The sequence below is a fragment of the Passer domesticus genome, chromosome 11, assembly GCF_036417665.1.
Source record: "Passer domesticus isolate bPasDom1 chromosome 11, bPasDom1.hap1, whole genome shotgun sequence".
Taxonomy (NCBI): Eukaryota; Metazoa; Chordata; class Aves; order Passeriformes; family Passeridae; genus Passer; species Passer domesticus.
Window position 1 is genome coordinate 21,308,423 of NC_087484.1, and position 19,865 is coordinate 21,328,287.

The following is a 19,865-nucleotide window of genomic DNA, read 5'->3' on the forward strand; positions in this document are numbered from 1 at the left end:
GACTGCTCTGATCTCCACAAACTCCTCCCTAACTCAGAGAGAGGCAGATTGAACTGATTCAGGAGCAGGGAGAGGAAGCTAAATATTTAAAATATTGGTAATAAAAACATCAGCTACAATGGCAAAAGCTTCTCTCTAGAGCTGCCCAGCCCCTGGCAGCCAACACTGGGACAAGGCAACACTGAAAAGGCAGAAATGCCTGTTAAAGATCTAAGAGCTGAGCTTAGCTCTGCTATTGGGGTTGTGTTAACACTCAGGTAAAACCTTGTCTGGCAGAGCTGTCCTTAAACGTACAGCCATGAATGTGAAATACACAGTAAAATCACAGACTGATTTGGGGTAGAAAGGGATCTTAAGGATCACCTTTTTCCATGTCAGGGACACCTTCCACTATCCCAGAGAGGTCCAAGCCCTGTCCAAGCTGACCTTGGACATTTCAGGGATGGGGCAGCCCCAGCTGCTCTGGGCAACCTGTGCCCGAGCCTCCCCACCCTCACAGGGAACAATTCCTTCCCACTATCCCATCTATCCCTGCCCTCTGGCAGTGGGAAGCCATTCCCCTTGTCCAAAGTCCCTCTCCAGCTCCCCTGGAGCCCTGTACACACTGGACTCTCCTGGTGTACTGCATACTACCCACCACTGCAAGGACATCAGGACAGGCAAAGATTTTACATCTGTTTATTCAGATAGAAATTGAAAGCAGATGAATGGAGCACAGCCCCACTTCCTCTGCTGCCTCTTCCCCTGACTACAAGAGAGAAGAGGAGAAGCAGGCAGAAAGCAGCAAATAATAATTTAGTGACAGAAGCATTGTGGTTCCCAGTTCAAACCTCTGCTTTCGAATATCACAGGGACAATTAGAGCATCAGTAGGTCAGTCACAGGGGAAACAGGTCATTTCTAGCCTGGTGGCACCACCCTTGGGCACACCACCATCATCTGACAGGCTCCAAACCTGAATGCACAAACCAAAGCCTTGTAAACAGGGTTGAAGTGTGCAGCATGCACCAAGGAAACCATGGCAGCACTTCCCTAGCAGTGCATGGAGACAGCTCTCCTCCACAGTTTACCCTTCTCTGTGTGGAGAAGGGACCCAGGCAGAGCTGCCAACTGCAAGTAGCTAAAATTTCCAGTATATTTGGACCTTCTCAAGGCACTCTGCCCTTCTTGGGATGGTCACCTCACAGGGGTTTCTCCAGGTTAACTCCTACAGCACCTCTGGGTGCACTCTGCAGAGAGGGGAGCTGGCAGAGGCAAGGTGCTGACACAGCTCAGAAACCTACTTGACCTTCAGGCACCTCTTCTGCTTTGGAAAGGGAATGTCTGACAGGAGTAGCTGGAGGAAGCAGTGACCAACCCACCCAGGACACCTCAAGAGGTTTTACACCTTGGGCTTTTGGCAGGACATCACTCCCTAGTCACCATGCCAGCACACTGCTGCACAGGCAGGAGCCTGGAACATGCCTGGCAGATCTCTGCTGCCTTGTTTCAGCTCTCCCAGCTCTGGACTCTTTTTTTTTTCCAGGGCTGTGGAATTCAGTTTTCTGTTCAAAGCAGCTTTCCTGAAGATACTTGTAGTAGAGACTATTCCATTGTAGAAGCACACGGATTGACTCACTCAGCAACACACACATTTTCTACTCTTCCATTCCTTCTGCTATTTAAACTGGGATTGAGATGCTCCCCAGCAGCACAGCACTGCTCCAACACTTCACTCATTGAATTCCCAGTGACTCAGAAGTTCCCTCAATTCCCTTTCTATAGGCTGTGGACAGGAGAGGTAGTGCTGAGTGTCCTGCAGAGCATGAACAGGAGCTGTACCGTAGGGACCTGCACTCCGGAGGCTTCACAGCTGTCTGTGGGACATGGCTGCTGTTCCCTGGCATTGTGAGCTGCAGTCCAGCTTGGCCAGTGAGAAGGGAAGCTGCTAAAGGCTTTAACTGGACCTTTCTCCTGCTAAATGACGGGTGGGCTCTACATAAGCTTCAGAGGGGAGTCCCCATGGAAGGATTCAGCGCTCTATGATTTCCGTGCCTCCCCCGGGAGGCCCAGCTGACCTGCTGATGTAACAGATAGGCTTTGAACTCCTAAAGCACCACTGCATCCATTTCCCAGCAGCTGTCTGCTGCTGAGCAATTCCAACTGCAGCCAGTAAGGCTGTGACACCCTCAGGGTTCTTCATCCCACTGCAGACACTGCTCTGCTCCGAGGCTGCACGGAATGCCAGGATGGACGGGAGGCAGGGATGGCAGCAAGCGCCTATGAAAACCGGTAGCCCCAGGCTCTCGAAGGAGCTTCCCTCCCCCCTTCTCCCCACACATACACAAATTTGCAGAGTCAGTTTCCTATTTGTTTTCAAAGGGACAGGATTTCAAAGTCTTCATCTTCTGAATCAAAGAACCTTTCCAATCTGTCGGCATCAGAGGAGTCTGGAAGAGAAGAAGGAGGAGAAAGCGCTGCCTCAGTGGGATGCTGTGACTGTCAGTGGGACCAGCAGCTGGAGGGCATCACAACTGGAGTGCCAAGTGCCTCCAAGTTCCAAAACTCAGTGACAAACCTGAGTGAGAGCTCCGAGGAGGATAAGAACATGTCAGTGGTATGGAAAATGCCCCAGAGAGAATTACATGGAGGACAGAAGCACGTCATCTTTCACAGATCCAAACACATTTCTGCTGCCACTGTTTTGTACAACCTTCCTGTGCCCCAGCTCTGCATTAGCAGGAGACTGTTCTGCCTCAAGAGGCTCAGAACAGAGAACTTGGTCTGGACCAATACCCATGAAGATTTCTGACTCAATTGAGAGATACATTTACCCCTACGTGTTAGGGAATAATTTCTACTATAGTTGTTTTTGATGCAATATTAGGGAATGTAATTACAACATGCACTCTCCTAAAAGCAATTAGCACAGTTCACTTTGTGAGGAAAAGTAACGTTAGTTGATCCCACCTCTCCACCCTTCCAACTAAATGTTGAAGAGCGAGCTCACACTTAAAGGGGAAGGAAGCAACTTTAACACAGGGGGAAGGAGAAACCTTTATTAGTTCAGGCTGGACAGCTACAGAATCCCAGAATGGTTTGGGTTAGAGGGGACCTTAAAGATCATCCAGTCCTGCCCCCCTGCCATGGGCAGGGACACCTTCCACTATCCCAGAGAGGTCCCAGCCCTGTCCAACCTGGCTTTGACACTCTAGGGATGGGGCAGCCACAGCTTCTCTGAGCAACCTGTGCCAGGGTCTCACCTCCCTCACAGGGAGGAATTCCTTCCCAATATCCCATCTCTCCCTGCCCTCTGGCAGTGGGAAGCCATTCCCACTTGTCCTATCACTGTGTGCCCTCTCCAGCTTTCTTGGAACCCCTTTAGGCCCTGAAAGGGGCTCAAAGTCCAATTACTCCTTCTAGTGAGAAACAGGACTAACAGAAATGAATGGCCTTGGCAGACGGGAGAGGCTCTACAAGCCAGGGAAGAGGGAGAAGGACAAGTAGTCCATTACTAAAACATTTTTAGGAGTAGGAAAGACATTAGGGACAATTTAATACAGACAAGGATCAATTGACAGTTTAAGGGAATTGAGCATGCTTAACAGCAGAAGACTGTGATAAAGCTTTTAAGGAGGGAGGGCAGGGAGAGAGAGAGCAGAAGTGCAGGGTGCAGGTTGGCAGGAGGCCTCCCCATGCCTGGTGACAGGATAGGCTTGCCCACACACTCATTGCTCTTGGCAGAAGCAGCCAATGGCTTTATCTCCTGCAATGTTTGCTCATGTCATTAACGTGATAAGCAAAGTCTGACAGGCAAGGTTAGTGCCCAGCACTTGTCCTTTTTCCCACTGGTAATGGTACATGCCAAGAAGGAGTGCCTTATGCTGGAACTAAGTGTGACCAGCCCTGTCTTGGAGCATTTTCATTACCTACAAACTTGGTTTTCAGCCTTTTCACTGGACACTTTTGATTCCTCCAAGAACCCCTTCAGAAACCAGAGAGTCACACTGCTATGAGAGCCTGTGAGCTTGTTTGTTCTTCTGCTCAGTGAATTATTTTTAGAATAATTCACAGATTATTCTAAAAACCATCCTGAGACACTGTGGGATCTGCAAACCTCTAGCTGAAAGCTGAAGAACTGCATCAATTGACCCAAGAACTCCAGGTTAAATTCCAGGTGGAACAGGAACCTACTAAAAGCCCTCATGTAATTCCAGATGATTTCCAGAAAGCCAGAGGGATGGGCTCACCCTCAGCTCTCCCTCCCTGTGTGGCCTTACCTGGTGTGAGATTGAGGACGTCGGGGTTGGAGAAGTGGGAGGGCTGGCGTTCCACCAGCTCGAACATGGGCAGTGCTCCTCTGACCAGGGACAGCTGTGGAGACAGAGCACAGCCATGAGAACCACAGCTCTGACTGCTGCTGCACTGCAGGGCTCATCAGCATCTGTTGGGACTTCTCTGTAGCTGGGAAAATGTTTTTCAAAGCTTTTGAATCAGATCATCAACAGGATTTCAGAGCTATGCTCCTTTTGGTAGTTTAATAAACTATTTTAGTGTGCTTAAAATAGGGTCATGCTGCAGGGAACATGGTCTCTGTGCAATGGTTGGAAACAAAACAATACCTGATATTCCTTTCCCAGGGACAGAGAATCAGAGAGAGGGAGAGAGAGGGAAACTGGAAAATAACTCCAAGATCTTTTGAGTCCAACCATCCCCCAGCACTGCCAATATCACCACTAAACCATGTCCCCAAGTCATATCCACATGCCTTTTGAACACTTCCCAGGATGGGGACTCCACTACTTCCCCGGGCCTGTTCCAATGTCTGACCAGATCTATAAACACAAACCTTTCTGATTTGCTGGCACCAGTCATTAAAGTCTGCCTCTGTGTTGCAGAAAAAGCCCTGAAAAAAAAAAAAAAGAAGAAAAAGACTTTATCTTTCTGTATTTTAGCTTGATCATCTCAGACTTAAGGCCCTGTGTCAACACAGTACCAAGATCAGGACTGGGAGCAGTTACTACTCCTGACTGCCTTGCTTGAAAATTGTGCCTCACACTGCCGGTTAAAATGAACACTCCACAAAGGCTTGATGTGACCAGGCTATCCAAGTGCTGGAAACATCAATATTTTCTTTCCTGCAGAAGGAAAACCAGGAGGAGCAAAGGAAACTAAGGGCAGGCATCTCAGGTTCAACAGAAAACAAGCCATGGTGCATCATCATATGGATTCAGGAATGGAATCAGGCTGGAATCAAAGCCCAAACTAAACCCCAGAGATTGGCACTGCCCCATGAGGAAAGGTATTTAACTGCCATACAAGGGGGACTTCCCTGACACAAGCCACTCTCTATGAGGAGCTGCTCTAACAGTGCCACCAAACCCCAGGGCAGCACTTTCCCAGAACACAGAGCACCCAGCCCATCACCGCTGCCTCTCCCTGTGAATCAGGGGGACCCCAGGCCTGCCCCCGGGGTGCTGGGGCACAGCAGCACCAGGACACACCACGGCGATGGAGGGGTCGAGCTCGGCGATGCTCATCCTGCAGGGGGGGTGCTGGCAGTGGAAGCTCTCGTCGGGCAGGCGGCCGCTGTCGCCGGGCTCCACCGCCGGCTGCGTGGTGTGGGGATCCAGGTAAATCAGCTCCTCACCTGGGCACAAGGCAGGGACACATCAACAGCATGCCACAAGGTGAGCAGGGCTGATAGAAGGAGGAGGAACAGCAATGGCAGAGCCAGCTCTCATAACCACACAGAGGAATCCACATTCCAGGGATATCTTGCTTTCAGCTACTTCCCCAAATGCTTCTGAGCCAGGCACTGCTGCCAGCACAACCACAGTGGCCACTCCACTGTGACACCCTGGCATTAAGGCACAGGCACTATTTGGGTATTGTTCCTGCTCATCCCTTCCTGGCTGAGCTCAAATAGACCCCAGAAATCTAAAGCACAAATAACCTGAGGTCTCTGGCAGAGAGGAAAACACAGGGAAGGAAGAGAGTAATAGGAGTTGGAAGGGTTTGAGGAACACCTAAAGAAGAGTTAAATCCAGCCAAGCTGCAGAGGGAGGTGAGCTCTGAATGCAGGGAGCAGGCTCTATGCACTCCACAGACCACATTTCATGTTATACAGTGGAAGTTTATGGCCCCTGTTCCAATCTACATCACTCAGGTGAGAGGTTCAGCCCACAGCAGCCTTCCACGCTTCCAGCAGGAAAGGAGAACCCTGCAGCATGCACCACAGGCTAAGCAGGAGTGTGTGCCACCCCACAAGCAATTTTTGGGCAGAGGGAGATTCTTTGGACAGTCTCTGCAGCCCTCTGGGCACTCACCTACGTAGCCAATGAAGTAGTGAGCACTGTTTGGCTTCCCTCCGATCACTCCCAGGGACTGGGGCATCATGAAGCAGTGCTGGAAAAGCAACACAGAAAACACACAGCTGACAGACAGTGAAACAGCAGCTGGCAACAAACCAAACATCCAAAAATGCTGTGGGGGAGATGGACAGGGACATGGAAAATCAGCAACTCTAGCAGCAAAACCAGCCATTTCTGGAGAAAATCTCCATCAGGCTGCAACACAGGGCTTTCTAGGGACATGGAAGCAGCTCAAAAACACTTTTAACTGCTGACAGGAGTAGACAGGTGGACCAAATGAGAGAAGCTGCACAACTCCAGGACTTGGTATGGGCAAGTCCTGGCTCTGCTGCAATCAGTGCCAAGATCCCTGGAGCTGTCATCAGGTTGCAACAGTGCTCTCAGGAGGGAACAAGCATTCAGGAAACAGTTTAAGTTCTTTATCCACCTGGAGAAGCCAAGCAGGATCTACTGAGTTAAGGGAAGTAACCTCCCACAAATCTGAATCTGGAGGTCTCTTACCCAAGCTCAGAGCTTGCTAGCATTGTGCTCCCTGTCTTTTGTACACCCTAAATTCTGCAGCTTCTCAATACTCCAACCTGCAACCACCTGACAGCTCTTAGCCTGTCTGCAGCACAAATTCAGCATCTGAGCCATGGGGAGTGTGCAACACTGTATTAATTAACATTCAGCCCCCGACCAAGCAGGGTATAGCTGTGCTGAACAAAGGCTTCAGCAGGTTGATACCATCTGCACACAAAGAGAGGCTGAGATCTGAGCTGTGAAGCAAAATCCTCAAAAGCAAAAAAACCCCAACCCAACCAGAAAAGGCCCAACCCCTCAAGCCCTCCCATTTTCCTGACTACAGCTTTCAAGAACCTGTGTCCTGACCTCTGAGAAGGACTGTCTCTGAACACATTTTTCTTTTGCAATGACTTCTGAGTTACTTGATTAACAACAGGATCCTTTAGCACCCCCCCAGCAGGAATTCAGCTCCAGATTCCCTACCTTTAGTGTTTCAATGTAGGCTTCATTGATCTCTGTGAGCCCGAGGCGGAGAGGTATCAGCAGCACCAGTGGCTTCCACAGGCTGAGCCTCCCTCTGAGCCCATCCTCTGGGCACCCATTGTAGAGCACATCTGACTCCAGGGCAGGGCATGCTGCAGCTCCAGCACATGGCACATTGGACTGGCACAGCCTCCCTAGGAAAGGGAACAGGAGCACAAAGCATCAGCACTCTGTTCCCAGACCTTCTGTCATTGCTCTGATCAACAACTGCTCTTTATCAGAGGCCTACAGCACTGAAACCCAAGAGGAGTTGAAGAGGTTGAGTGCCGGGGCTGTGTGATGTGTGTGCTGAGCTCACACCAAGCCACAGCAGCTTGTACTCACAGCTACCAACTGCTGGGCAGCAAAAATGCAAATTCTTCCAGAATGCAAATTCTTCTGAGCAGCCACCTGTGCCAACAAAGCTGGAGGGGTTGATTAGCAGGTCAGACAACTGTCCTGAATTCACAAAGCTTGTAGGCAGAAAGAGGAAAGTTCTGGAGTGTTCAGCTCCAGAGGAGTTCATGAATGAAGTGAGTGAGGACAGCATTATGAATTAACTGAGGAAATCTTCACCTCTTATTAAGGGCTGCAGCAAGATACAAATATGGCATCTGTCTAGAAAAGTTGTAACTTTCATAAAAGTCACAAAAACCTTCACAAATTTTCTTGGAAAATTCACAAGCTACTTTACAGACCTAAAGCAGTATGGTCATTACACTCTGCAATTTCAGCATGAGCTCTGCCTCTAAGATATGGGGCAGCAGAACTCCTCAGGGCATACACATGACACAAGCACTCTGCATCCTCATCCTAGAGGCTTGACAAACACACAGCCAGGCTGTAATGCACCCAGATTATGTAAATTCTGGTCCAGAAACAACTCCAAGCCTACCTGTCTCACTAGCCAGTTTAATTACTTGCTAGGTGTGTGAGAAAAAAAAAACCCAACCCAAACCCCAAAGAAACCCACAGCATGATTAAAGAACCATGAAGCCAAGGCAGTTGGACAGAATGCCAAAAGCTCATTTAATTTATTCCCAGCTTAAACTGAATGCCAGGACATTCCAGCAGGTAGGATGTGGTGTAAACAAACACCTTCATCACCAGCCATTTGCCATTTCAGCTGGGTATTTGTTCACTACTGACAGCTTCAAACCCAGCTGAATGAAGACAACATTACACCCAAATTTAGAAAAAAAAAAGGACTTTGATCTAAGGCCTCAGGAGGAGAGACAACCTGCACAGATGTTTGCAGTTCCTCCCTGTACTGTTCCTCAAGAAGGGAGAAGGTGTGTGTGTGCATTTGGTGCACAGACATGGTTACCAGAGGTTCTGAGGAAACTCCAAGTCATTATTTGTAGCCATTTCTCCTGTTAAAGCAGGTTTTTTATTGCAGTAGCCTGCCTGTCCAGATGATCTGAAATCAGCTGCCAAGCCAGGGCTGTTGCTGCATGGGGTGTCACTGCAGGTTTCCTCATCAGGCAAAGCACATGGCAATCCTGCACCATGTATGAACATATTTACCTGCAGTTTAAGCAGCAGAGAGCTTGGCACAGGCTAAATTCACCCTGCTGTCTGGCTGGCTTGGCAGTTCTGTGGTGCCACAGCAGAGCAGAACCTGCCTAAAGGCTCCCAGCTGGATCCAAACCATTTACTGCAAACATATTCCAAAGATCTGACATGACACCCCTCCTGCTGCAGCTGCTGCTGCCAGGTACTGGCTTCAGCTGCCTTGGATTTTCACCTTTGTGATTCTCCTCCACCTCAGGTCTAGCTGAGATGCCCTTTCTCATGGAACACTGAGACACAAGGGATAAAGATTTAAGTTTCTTCACTGCTGTAACAAAAGGCATTTCCTGTCAACCTTTGGCTGAACCCTATCAGTGACAGAATTCACAGATGTATGAAACAACATTACTTTTATCCACAATGTTTGGGGCACAAGGTACAAACACAAACCTACAGACATGTAACACATCAGACCCACTCACACAGTGACTTTCAGGCCCTGACCAGGTACATTATGATCCACATTTGAGGAAAACAAGCACACACAGCCCTGCCCATGACAAGTTGTATGGACATGTCACTTGAAGCAGCATCAGTGCTGAACAGCCAGTGCCACACAGACAGAGCCAGCAGCACACCTGAGCCTCCTAGCCAGCATGCTTCAGCTCTAGAAGTGGTATTTGCAGGCTGAAGATGAAAGATAATCCAATTTCTGTTTTAAAAGTGGCCCTTGTTTAAGCCAGCACATGCCTTCAGCTAAGGTTAGCACACAGTTCTCTGTCAGACCCTACTGAGCCTACCTGGCAAGAGATGTGACTTTACAAAGTGACTGTCCTGCACTCCAGACAAGTTGCCTGGCTATTGAGCCTGGCCCTGTGGCAGCCAAGGCAGCCTAAATGGTGCCTGCCACCATCTCACCTGTAACCCCACACAGCTGCCCTGGCAGAAACACTGCCAGGTTTGTGCTGGGTGGGCTCATTGCCTCAGCAATCAGCAAGCCATGGAAATGCTGCTGAGGCCAGGACCATGCAGAGCTGCAGCAACCAGCAGTGCAGGTGCTCAGCTTTGTAGCTTTGGTTACTGCAGTGCTGCAGCCAGAGCAGGCAGGCTCAGGATGGGCAGGAAGAGCTGCTCAGCCTCCAGAGCCAGCCTGTGGGCAGGATGCCCTAAGAAACAAAGAAGGAAAAAAGAAGAAACCACCAGTGAATAGTCCTTAAAATGATGAGAGTGTGGATTCCATTCTTATTCTCTCCCCCTGCCAGTTTTGGCCCTCTTCCTCTTCAAATCTGTTCTGGCTTTCTTTCTCTGTCCAATAGCAGAACCCTGCCCACCAATTACGTGACATCCATTTACTGCTTGCTCCTTGTGGCCATAAACAAGTCTGACACTGCCTACCAAGCAGCTCCCACATGCTGTCTGAAGGCCGGCAAACCTCTCCAGACCCAGAGGCATCACCAGATGAAATGAAAGTCAAACAAGGCCCTTCCTTGCCCTAGAACAGCAATCCTCACCTTGTTTTAGCACATCTGGACACAGCTTTCAAAGATCAGTGTTGGAAGGGACCTTGAAGCTCATCCAGGCAGGGACACCTTCCACTATCCCAGGGAGGTCCAAGCCCCATCCTACCTTGCCTCAGACACTTTCAGGCATGGGGCAGCCACAGCTTCTGTGGGCAGCCTGTGCCAGGGCCTCACCACCCTCACAGGGAACAATTTCTCAAAGACAGAGCATGTACTTCATGCTTGTTGTGCTCTCCAGCTGTTTTCTGGGCTCTTGCTGCCCAGGACACACCACATTCCAGCTCCATGTGACACTTACGGATTTCTTCCATCACCACTGTGTTGTCCATGGCTATGTGTACTGCCAGGGAACTCCACGTATCAAAGGTTGCAAGTTTTCTAGAGGAAAATGAAAAATAAGTAAAGAAGGATTAATACAACTACAAGGCAAAGATGGTGGTGTATCAGAAAGGAGAAACTGGATTAGGAGAGACTGGTGTTATCAGTTATGTGAAATGTGCTTTGACCTGGGAAAGCTGCTGTTAGGCAATTCCAGCCTATTCCAGGGAGCTGCCTGCTCGTCTACTGACATGAGGAGAGAATGTGAAGGAGGGAGGGTGTTATTAAAGGCAGAACCCTGTCAGCTCAGAGGTACCCCACAGCCTGACTCAGAGGAAAGGAAAGGGCAGCACTTACTTGAGCACCTGTGCGACCGTGTTCGGGCCGTACCACTGGCCTATGGATTTGCCCTCCCCGACTCCCATCTGGGCTGCAGCAACAAAAAACCAGAATAACACAGTGAGTAACTCCACCCACACTGCATCCCTTCCTAAGCAGGTTTGTATTTAACAGGGAAGAGTTCTCACTTGGAAACTTTATTGCATCAGCAGTACGTGCTGTTTCGTGGGGGTGAGAAGGACATCCTGAAGGACTGCAGAGCAAATCCTCTCTCTGAAGTGCAGCAGCACAGAAGCTCAAAGGGCAGTGTTGCCTCAGAAGAAGCTTTACCCAGTGTTTGATCACTAGACCACCCCTATGAGCTGAGTTCTGTTCACCCCACAGGAAACACTGGAACAGGCTGCTTCTCTAATTTTTCAGGGAAGTTTGTATCAAGGTGAGAGCCTTCCTTAGCCCATTTGCTACATCTGAGCATTTCTTTCTTCTTACCTATCTGATGAATGGAGTAGTAGCTGTCTTTTTTGTCAATGAAGGCATTAAGAACATTGAAGTAATTATCCATCTGCCTCTTCCCTTTTATCCACCTCCAGTCTAGGACAGACAAGGGATATAAGAAATAAACATGGTACTTATTAGCAACCAGAGGCTGCAAGCTGCAATTCTCTTCCTGTGTATTGCCCAACTCAATTTTCATATTGTCATATTATTACTAAGCATCTGAGGCATTCCCAACAGTAAAGGGCTAATTTTAAAATAACAGGAAACATTCTTACAGCTGGGATAAGATACCATCACCCACAGAAAAGCAAATAAACAAACATAACATCAGAAAATACAAATATCCCTGGAGAGTTCCAAGCAGACTATTCTCTCAACAGCTCTGAACTTGAGAAGAGTGAAGAAAAAAGTTACAGAACCCTTAGCAATTCCCAGCTGTGTCCTTTCTATCTCTGTTCTTCCAAGTGCTGCACTCCTGGGAGCACATGGCCCTGGAAGTCAGTGTGGCTGTGCCCTGGTTTACCTCTTCCCAAATGCCTGCAGACCAAGGCCTGAGCAAAGATCATCTGGCCACAGCGCAGCATGCAGCCCCAGCCCGTGTCAGAGGTGGGACCAGTTCCTCCTGGAAACAAGGACAGAAAAACAGGGAATCAATGGTGAGACAGTGCCAAGAGGGAGGAGAATGAATGGGCAGCAGGCTCACCAAGAAACAAGGCAGGGAATGAGGACGGGCTTAGCTCACACACCTAAGGCTGAGAACCAAAAATGTGGTTATTGATGGGTAACTTAGTGGCATTTCTTAAAAACAAATAAATAAACTCCTCTAACACTAACTGAAAGGGGAAAAATTCCAAGGGAAGTCCAAACAGCCCAAGAGAGAGCTGAATTTCTCAGGAGAACAACAGCCCTTGAGCCTGGCTGCAGACTCTCAGCCCAATTCAGACACATTCCCACACAAAGGTGTTTGTTAAAGATGAGTCTTGTAATCCTCATCTTGAGAAGGCAACTCATCCTGCAGAACAAACCAGTCCCAGGGAATTCCCACATCAGAAGTGGCTACAAATAACATTTTAAAGTGAACAATGTAGTCAGGCCTAAAAAACAAAGGCACCAGCCAAAAAAAACCTATCCAAGCAGTGAAAAACACACATCCTACATATTGTTGGAGAAAGCTGGATATCAGCTCATGCTGGAAAGTCTGAGACAAAGGACACGAGGCTGAAAGCATTTCCCTGACAAACCTTCCAAATGAAACTGCTGCTCCTCCACTGCAGCTCTGGCTGTTTCTACAAATAACAGAGATCAAATGTTCAGTGTGATCAGAGCAGGTAATCTGGGCCTGGGCACAGCTTCTGCAAGTCTTTGTAATGCTGCTGTCTTCTTCTGGTCCTGAACAGGGAGGAAAATCACCTGGAGGACTATTTAATCAGCTTCTCAATGGTCACCAGATGTCTTCTGTAATTTCACCAGTAATTCATAACAGGTACAAATTCCAAAAGTGAATATGCCTTACAAAATTAGACAGTTCCCTAAGCCTTACAATAATTAAGTGGGCTAGCACAGGGGAAGGGATGAACAGTTACAGGGGTGACTGGGAGAAAAATACTGGAGAAGGTTTACTGTATATGACTTGCAGATCATATCTGTAAATGGGAAATGACTCAGAAAATGGGGTCTGTTTTCACCCCACAGCCTCTCATGACTCACAAGGAAACCAAAATTGTGTCTGTGAGCCAGTTAAACATGTGCTAACCCTTTGTTCTCAAACATATGTTTAACTATGGTACACAAACATGAATTTAAAGGGATTAAACTGCATCAAAGATGTCTCAGAGCTTGTGAGGCAGAGAGCTTCCCAGCAGGGAAAGAACAGCACAATCCAGAAGGACCAGTTAGGAAGTTTCTTTTCCAGAGCTGAGCCATGTTCATTTCCCACTGACTGCTGGGATGACAGTGACAGAAGGGGGACATGGAGTCCCACTCACCTGCCCTTAGATCTCCTCTGATACACCTGGCACCCAGCACACAAACCCCAGAAGAGGCCATGCAGAGTATCTTAAGGAACCCAGACATCCTCCTTTGAGCTCACTGGGAAATACTCCTCTATCACTACAGCTCCTGTGTGTAACAGACACTTCAGGCACACAACTCCCCCATGACAAACAAAACCCCCACGTAGAGCCTGGAGCAGATGCACAAAGGCAGCAATTTCTGTATCATTCTCTAGGCTTCACCATTTTAATCCACTTCAAGCCCAAGACCATCATTCAGTAATATTTCACACTAGACTGATGTAGGATGTGATGAAGTACAAAAATCCTCCCATGTTGCCTAAAAAAAGAGCAGACTTCCCAAACTCCTCCTTGTGTCCCTTTAAAAACCACTTCTATCCCTCCTACCCAAGGGGATGAGGAATTCTCATTACCAGATAAACAAAAAGTCTGTGTACTCAGTTAGATGAACACATTTCACACTCTTATGAATGGAAATGATGCCATGTGTGTGGGGACTGTTTCATTAGGGATAACTGGACTATAATAATTTCCAGGATGCCTGTAGACTCCCCCAGAGTACATACCAATGGCAGGGAAGTTCTTTCTGTAGGTGAACCAAAGCCGAGAGGTCACATCCAACAGGATCTCTTCCTTCTCTGCAAAGTGTTCAGCATGGAAAGGCACACACACGTGAGAGGGGCACCAAGACTGCCACACCCACCTCCCACTCCCCTCCCAAGGAATTCTGCTCCTCATAGTCTGCAGGCCCACAGAGGCAGATCTGGCTGAGGAACAGGGCAGTGCTGCTGTGCACAAAGTACTTCCTTTCCCCCCAAAACAGCTGCCATCAACCCAAAGATACTATGGCCAGAGGCAAATTATGAAGCAGCAAAGCATCCTTCTGCCTCCACCATCCTGCCCTCATGACATGTCCCAACAACTCCCACATGGTAACTTTCTGCACAAAAATATTCCAGAATCCACAGAAACGGCCAGACAGACAGAAGCATGGCAGCTAAAACCCAAGTGCAACCCTACCAAAGTCCTGTGGAGCCTTAAAGCATTGCAGTGTGCACAGAAAATACCTGTAAAAACACTGTATTTCCGGCCAAGGATCCAAACAGGTTCTTTGGTCTCAGGGAAGTCTTCATACTCAAACCTCAGGGTGTCGTAGGTAAGCGTAGCTAGAGAGAGAAAGGAGAAATCACAGACCTTTGATAGATTCTCCTTTTTTTTTTTAAACCAGACAAAGCTGCAGAATGAGAGCTGCTGTGGCCCAGTGAGTCCCACCCACCCCCAAAGGGCTGGCAGGAAATGGTCCCAGTGCCCTGCACTGAGCTCTGGGAGGCACAGAGGAGACCCAGCCCTGGCTTGCTCCTGGCTGCTCCACAGGCAGAAAAGCAGCAAGATTTCCAGGTTAAGCCAGCTCCAGGTTCTGCCTGGGGCAGAAAACATCTAAGACTTCACCTGGCAGCTACAACATTTCCCAGAACAAGCAGCATCCTGCATGCCATCAGCTACAGCATTGATGTTGAGGGCCTCTTTTCCACTGAGCAAAGTGGTTAAAATCCCCTTGCAGAGAACACAAATTTTGAGGGAAGAACATGCAAAACACAGATCACCTTAAGGTGGAAACTAAACCTTGCTCAGTCCCTCCTCAGGAGGCACCAAACCCAGCAGAAGCCTTCACAGGTGTCACCCCACAAAGGGAGGGAACACAGCTGTGCAGATGTGCTCAGGCAGAGGTGACAGGCAGAACTTGTGTCTCTTTTACTGGCTCTGGGATCAGGACAGCTTCAGCTGCTGTGCACAGGGTGCAAACAACAGGGAGGAAAAACCAGAGGAGCTGGATGAGCTGTGCTCCACTACATCTGTGCTTGGAAACAAGGACTTTGAAGTAGCCTGGGAATTCTGGAAAAGACACACATGATTTTACAGGTGCCAGTTCTGTACCAAACCACCTCTAAAATTTAAAGCAGACTGTGCTGTAACTGTTAAAGCAGTGACTGAAAACATCTCTCACAGCAAATGCAATAAAATCTGTGGTAAGGTGATGTGAGTTAAAAGCAGGACAAAGGAGTACAGGGCCACAAGCTCCTGTCAGCCCAGTTCTCTGCAGCCACCCCTCTCCATGGGGCACACACTTCTGGCTTCTCCAGAGTAACCTGCTGCTACAGAAGACACTTGGGCCTCCTGAAGCAGCTCAGCCTTCTAATGCAGACTCTCTGACCTGGAATTCCAAGAAAACACTTGAGTAGATACCATCACCAAGCAGGAACCCCAGCAACAGAAATGACAGCAGGCTCCTAAATCAAATTTTGAATCAGACTCTGCCTTAATTCCAGCCCACAAGACTTAAAGCACATCCTTTGTGTGAATTAGTCTTTAAGACTGTTCCAGGCACCCTTAGGATTGCACAGATCCCACTTTCCCATTGCCACCCCATGATGTGACTCCTCAGCAAGCTGAGCAAAACAAATCTGCTTGCACAGGAATGTGCCAACAAATGACTGCTGCAGTCTTCTCCTCTCACAAACTTCAGCAGGGAAATGAAGGATTTCTTTCCCCATCTTGAAAATGTCCAGATTTGAGAAGGTAACTGACATGATCTTAACATAAATACTGGAGTCCTCAGGAAGGTTTTAAAGCTCCAAGGAATATTCTGTGGTTTACTTTGTCAGTTCCTAAGCCTGCCATGTATCCAACTCTCTGTCAGGAGTCTCAAATAGCTCAAAGAAAATGAGTGAAACAAGGATGCTTTCCACAATCCCTCCTTCTCCTTCCCAGCAGCATTCCCTGACCTGCTCAAATATCACAACCTCTGCAGCTGCACAGTTTGCAGGGCACCAGGTCCTCAGCAAGGACAGGATTTGCAACTGGAGACTTCACAGCAAGGATCAGCAGCTGGAAAGGAGCTGATGGAGTCTTTCCAAAGCTCAGGGAGGAAGGGGTCAGCAGATAGAGGGGGATCTCCAGCTGGACCAGCCAAGTGCTCAGGGAATGCAGCACATGTGTCATGACACAGCACATTGGGGAGGAGAGTCCCAGCCTTGCAGCCCTTCAGCTGGATGCCCAACATCTGGCTCTGTACAAGGCCCTGTGTGCCCAGCTGTGCCTCCCAAAGAGGTGCTCAGACATTCCTGTTGAGATCTGGGGAGAAAATAGTTGAAAAGGCACAGCTACCAAATGCAGGAGTCCTGGTTTCCCCTTCACAGGGAAGAAAATTCAAGAGGTTGCTCCCAGTTGGAATCAAGGACATTATAATGGGAGCAGTAAACTCCCCACAAGGTCACTGAGTGTTTCCTTTACAAGCCTCCATATGTTCCAGCACTTTTCCAAAGTCCATCTCTTGTCTATTGCCCAGATGGGATAAATTCCAGCCAGTGGGACCCAAACAACTCAAGCAGGGCACAAAGAGCATCACAGACTGCACAGGAGCCTCTCTCTCCTTCTTACAGCCAGAGATGAAGAGAAACACATCTGGAAATTCACCAAGCAGCAATCCTGTTTGAAGCTGCTCCTCTCAGAGCTGCAGAAGCTGGGTGAGATCAGCACATTTCCCAGGCAGTGCTCCAAAACTTCACCTTCAGAAAGGCCTCAGTCTATTTTAATTACCGACCTCTGAGCATCCAGGACAGTGGAGCAGCAATTTCTGCAGAGAAGGATGTGCAGCCTCTGCACATCAAACACAACAGCTCAACTTCACAAGGTTTTATATTAAAAAGCAGAGTGTCAGCTCAGTGCAAAGCTCACCCTGAGAAAGGCAGCCTCGCTTTCCAGGAGCCCTGCACACACTGGGAATGAGGGGAGGCTGGATTGCTGCCCCATGGGATCTGCAGAGCACCTCATCCCAGAAAGCCTCAGCAGGGAAGGCAAAGCTCTGTACATGCCACAACAGAATCACATAATGGTTTGGCCTGGAAGGAACCTTAAGGTTTATCTCATCCCACCCCCTGCCATGGGCAGGGACACCTTCCAATGGACCAGGCTGCTCCAAGCCCTGTCCAGCCTGGCCTGGAACAATGCCAGGGATAGCCACAGCTGCTCTGGGCACCCTGTGCCAGGGCCTGCCCACCCTGCCAGGGAACAATTCCTTCCCAATATCCCATCTAACCCTGCCCCTCTGGCAGTGGGAGCCATTCCCTGTGTCCTGTCACTCCATGTCCCCAGTCCCTCTCCAGCTCTCCTGGAGCCCCTTCAGGCCCTGGCAGGGGCTCTCAGGCCTCCCCAGAGCCTTCTCTTCTCCAGGTGAGCAGCCCCAGCTTGCCCAGCTCTCCCTCACAGGAGACATGCTCCACCACCTCGACACAAGAACCACTATCTAAACACACAGAATTGGGGCAGAAGGTGAAAATTCCCCCCCCCTTTCTCACAGCCTCAATCAGCACAGTGAAACACTGGAGATGAAAACATTGTCCCAACTTGTAGCAAGCACACCCAGAGGCACAGCTGGGAGCAGCCCCGGAGTGCTGCTGTCAGTTTGCAAAGCTGCCGGAGGCCAGGCCCCTGACAGCCCCCGAGGGATGCTAACTTCATCCCCCACACACAACCCAAGCTCCGGGAAACAAGTAACAGCAAGTGAAGCTTGGCTGACTCAAACAGAAGCACGGCGGGTGATTTAGCACCAACCACCATGGTCAGCCTGCCTGCTGAAGGACTCCTCACACAAAACACAGACTCTGGAGCAGGGCACTGAAGGGAAGCCAGGCTTTGCCATAGCTCCCTTCCCAAACTGCTCCTGGGGCTCTTCCACTCTCTGAAAAGGCCTGGCTCTCACACATCCCCGTTCTCTGAAAAGGCCTGGCTCTCATGCCTTCCCAATTCCAAGTAAGGCCACCACAAAATCATCAGAAATGAGGTGGATGATCTCTCCTTCAGCTGGCACAGGTACCTCACCCAAGGCACAGGAGGAACACAACTGGATGTGGAACATTTCAAAGACAGTCAAAAAGAGAAGGTGAATTTACCACTTTAATAAAATGCATTTCTGGAAAACACCAAACAGCTCAAACCCTTACTTCAGCCCTTTGCAGAAGAAAGATTAAACCTTTTCTTTCCCCCAAACTCCTTCAAGAAAGACAAATCATGATTATCCAGGCACCAACGAGGAGATAAGAGACAGACAGAGAGGAGAGTCAGGCTACCAGAGAGTGGTGGTGCTTTCTTGAAGGCCTGGAGCAAACATTTCCAAGTTTTGCTGTCAGCTCCCCGACCATCTCAGGAGCAGGGCTGGACTCAAAAGTGGCTTGAGCCCAGAGATTCTCCTCCTCCAGCCCCATCGCCCACCCCAGCAAAGTTTTCCTTTGCCCTCACGCCAAGGGAAAGCAGACACATCCCCGGCCAGGGCTGCAGGTCGGCTCAGAGCTCCACCGGATGGGCTCCGAGGCGCAGCACGCTGCCAGCAGCGGCGGCCCCGAGGCCAAAGGAGCGAGGGGAGCCCTCAGCAGGGACAGGGGGCACGGGCCCGGGCACAGCCGCGCTCGGCAGGCGGAGCAGGAGCCCGGGAAGCGTTTGTTGTGGTGGTGGAACAACGCCGGTCCCCGCGGAGGGGCTGGAACCGCTACTGAGCTGAGGCTGGAGGGAAGCGGCTCCCAACGCAAGCGCCAAACATTATTTTTACTTTACCCCGCACGAAACCAAAATCTCTAGCACAAGCAGCTCTGCTAGACCCTCTGCGAGAGTGAGGAGCGGCTGAGCCGCCTGCTTACCCCCCAGGACACCTTCTCACCCTCCAGAGTCACCCGCAGGCTGCCCTGCCGCCCCTCCAGCCCCCACGGCAGCGGGGCACAGCGGGGCACGGCGCTGCCACCGCTCCCGTTCCCCCGGCAGAGCTCCGAGCTTTCCAGGAACGACGGCAGAGGAGGGCGGGAGTGACTCTCCGCCCGGCTCCGGCCTCCGCCGGCCACGCAGCCACCGCCTTCCCTTACCCCAGCACAGGGGCGGCCGGGCCCCGGAGGGCCGCGCCCCCAGGGCCGTGCCCAGGGCGGAAAGCGGCGCCTTGCCCGCCGGGGAGCCGCGAGGGGGAGCGGGGCCGCGAGGGGGAGCGGGGCCGCGGGCAGGGCCCGCCCGGGACCCACCTGCGTCCATGGCGGCCCCGCCGAGGCTGCGGCCGCCGCCGACTCGCACGCCCGGCGCGGCCCTGCGCGGTGCTGGCGCGACGCGCCGCTCCCGGCCAATGGGAGCGCCGCTCGCCGCCGGCCCCGGCGCCGATTGGCTGTCGGTGGTTCCGTCACAGCTCGGCGCCACGCGCCGCTGTCCGCGGACAGGGAGCTGCCATGTTGCCGTACGGGGAGGCAAAGCGGAGCG

The 19,865-nt window shown here is 50.3% G+C and overlaps 1 protein-coding gene across 1 annotated transcript; it reads right to left on the minus strand.

Moving 5' to 3' along the window:
* Positions 1–662: 662 nt before the first annotated feature.
* On the minus strand, positions 663–19,793 carry ATG4B (autophagy related 4B cysteine peptidase). Its single transcript, XM_064435691.1, has 13 exons — positions 19,637–19,793; positions 14,645–14,743; positions 14,144–14,215; positions 12,089–12,187; positions 11,557–11,658; positions 11,086–11,158; positions 10,709–10,788; positions 7,340–7,533; positions 6,308–6,386; positions 5,483–5,628; positions 4,828–4,884; positions 4,259–4,352; positions 663–2,428 (listed from the first exon to the last, which is right to left on the minus strand). The coding sequence occupies exons 1-13, from the start codon at positions 19,644–19,646 to the stop codon at positions 2,355–2,357; spliced, it is 1,179 nt and encodes a 392-aa protein (XP_064291761.1). The 5' UTR covers positions 19,647–19,793; the 3' UTR covers positions 663–2,354.
* Positions 19,794–19,865: the final 72 nt, after the last annotated feature.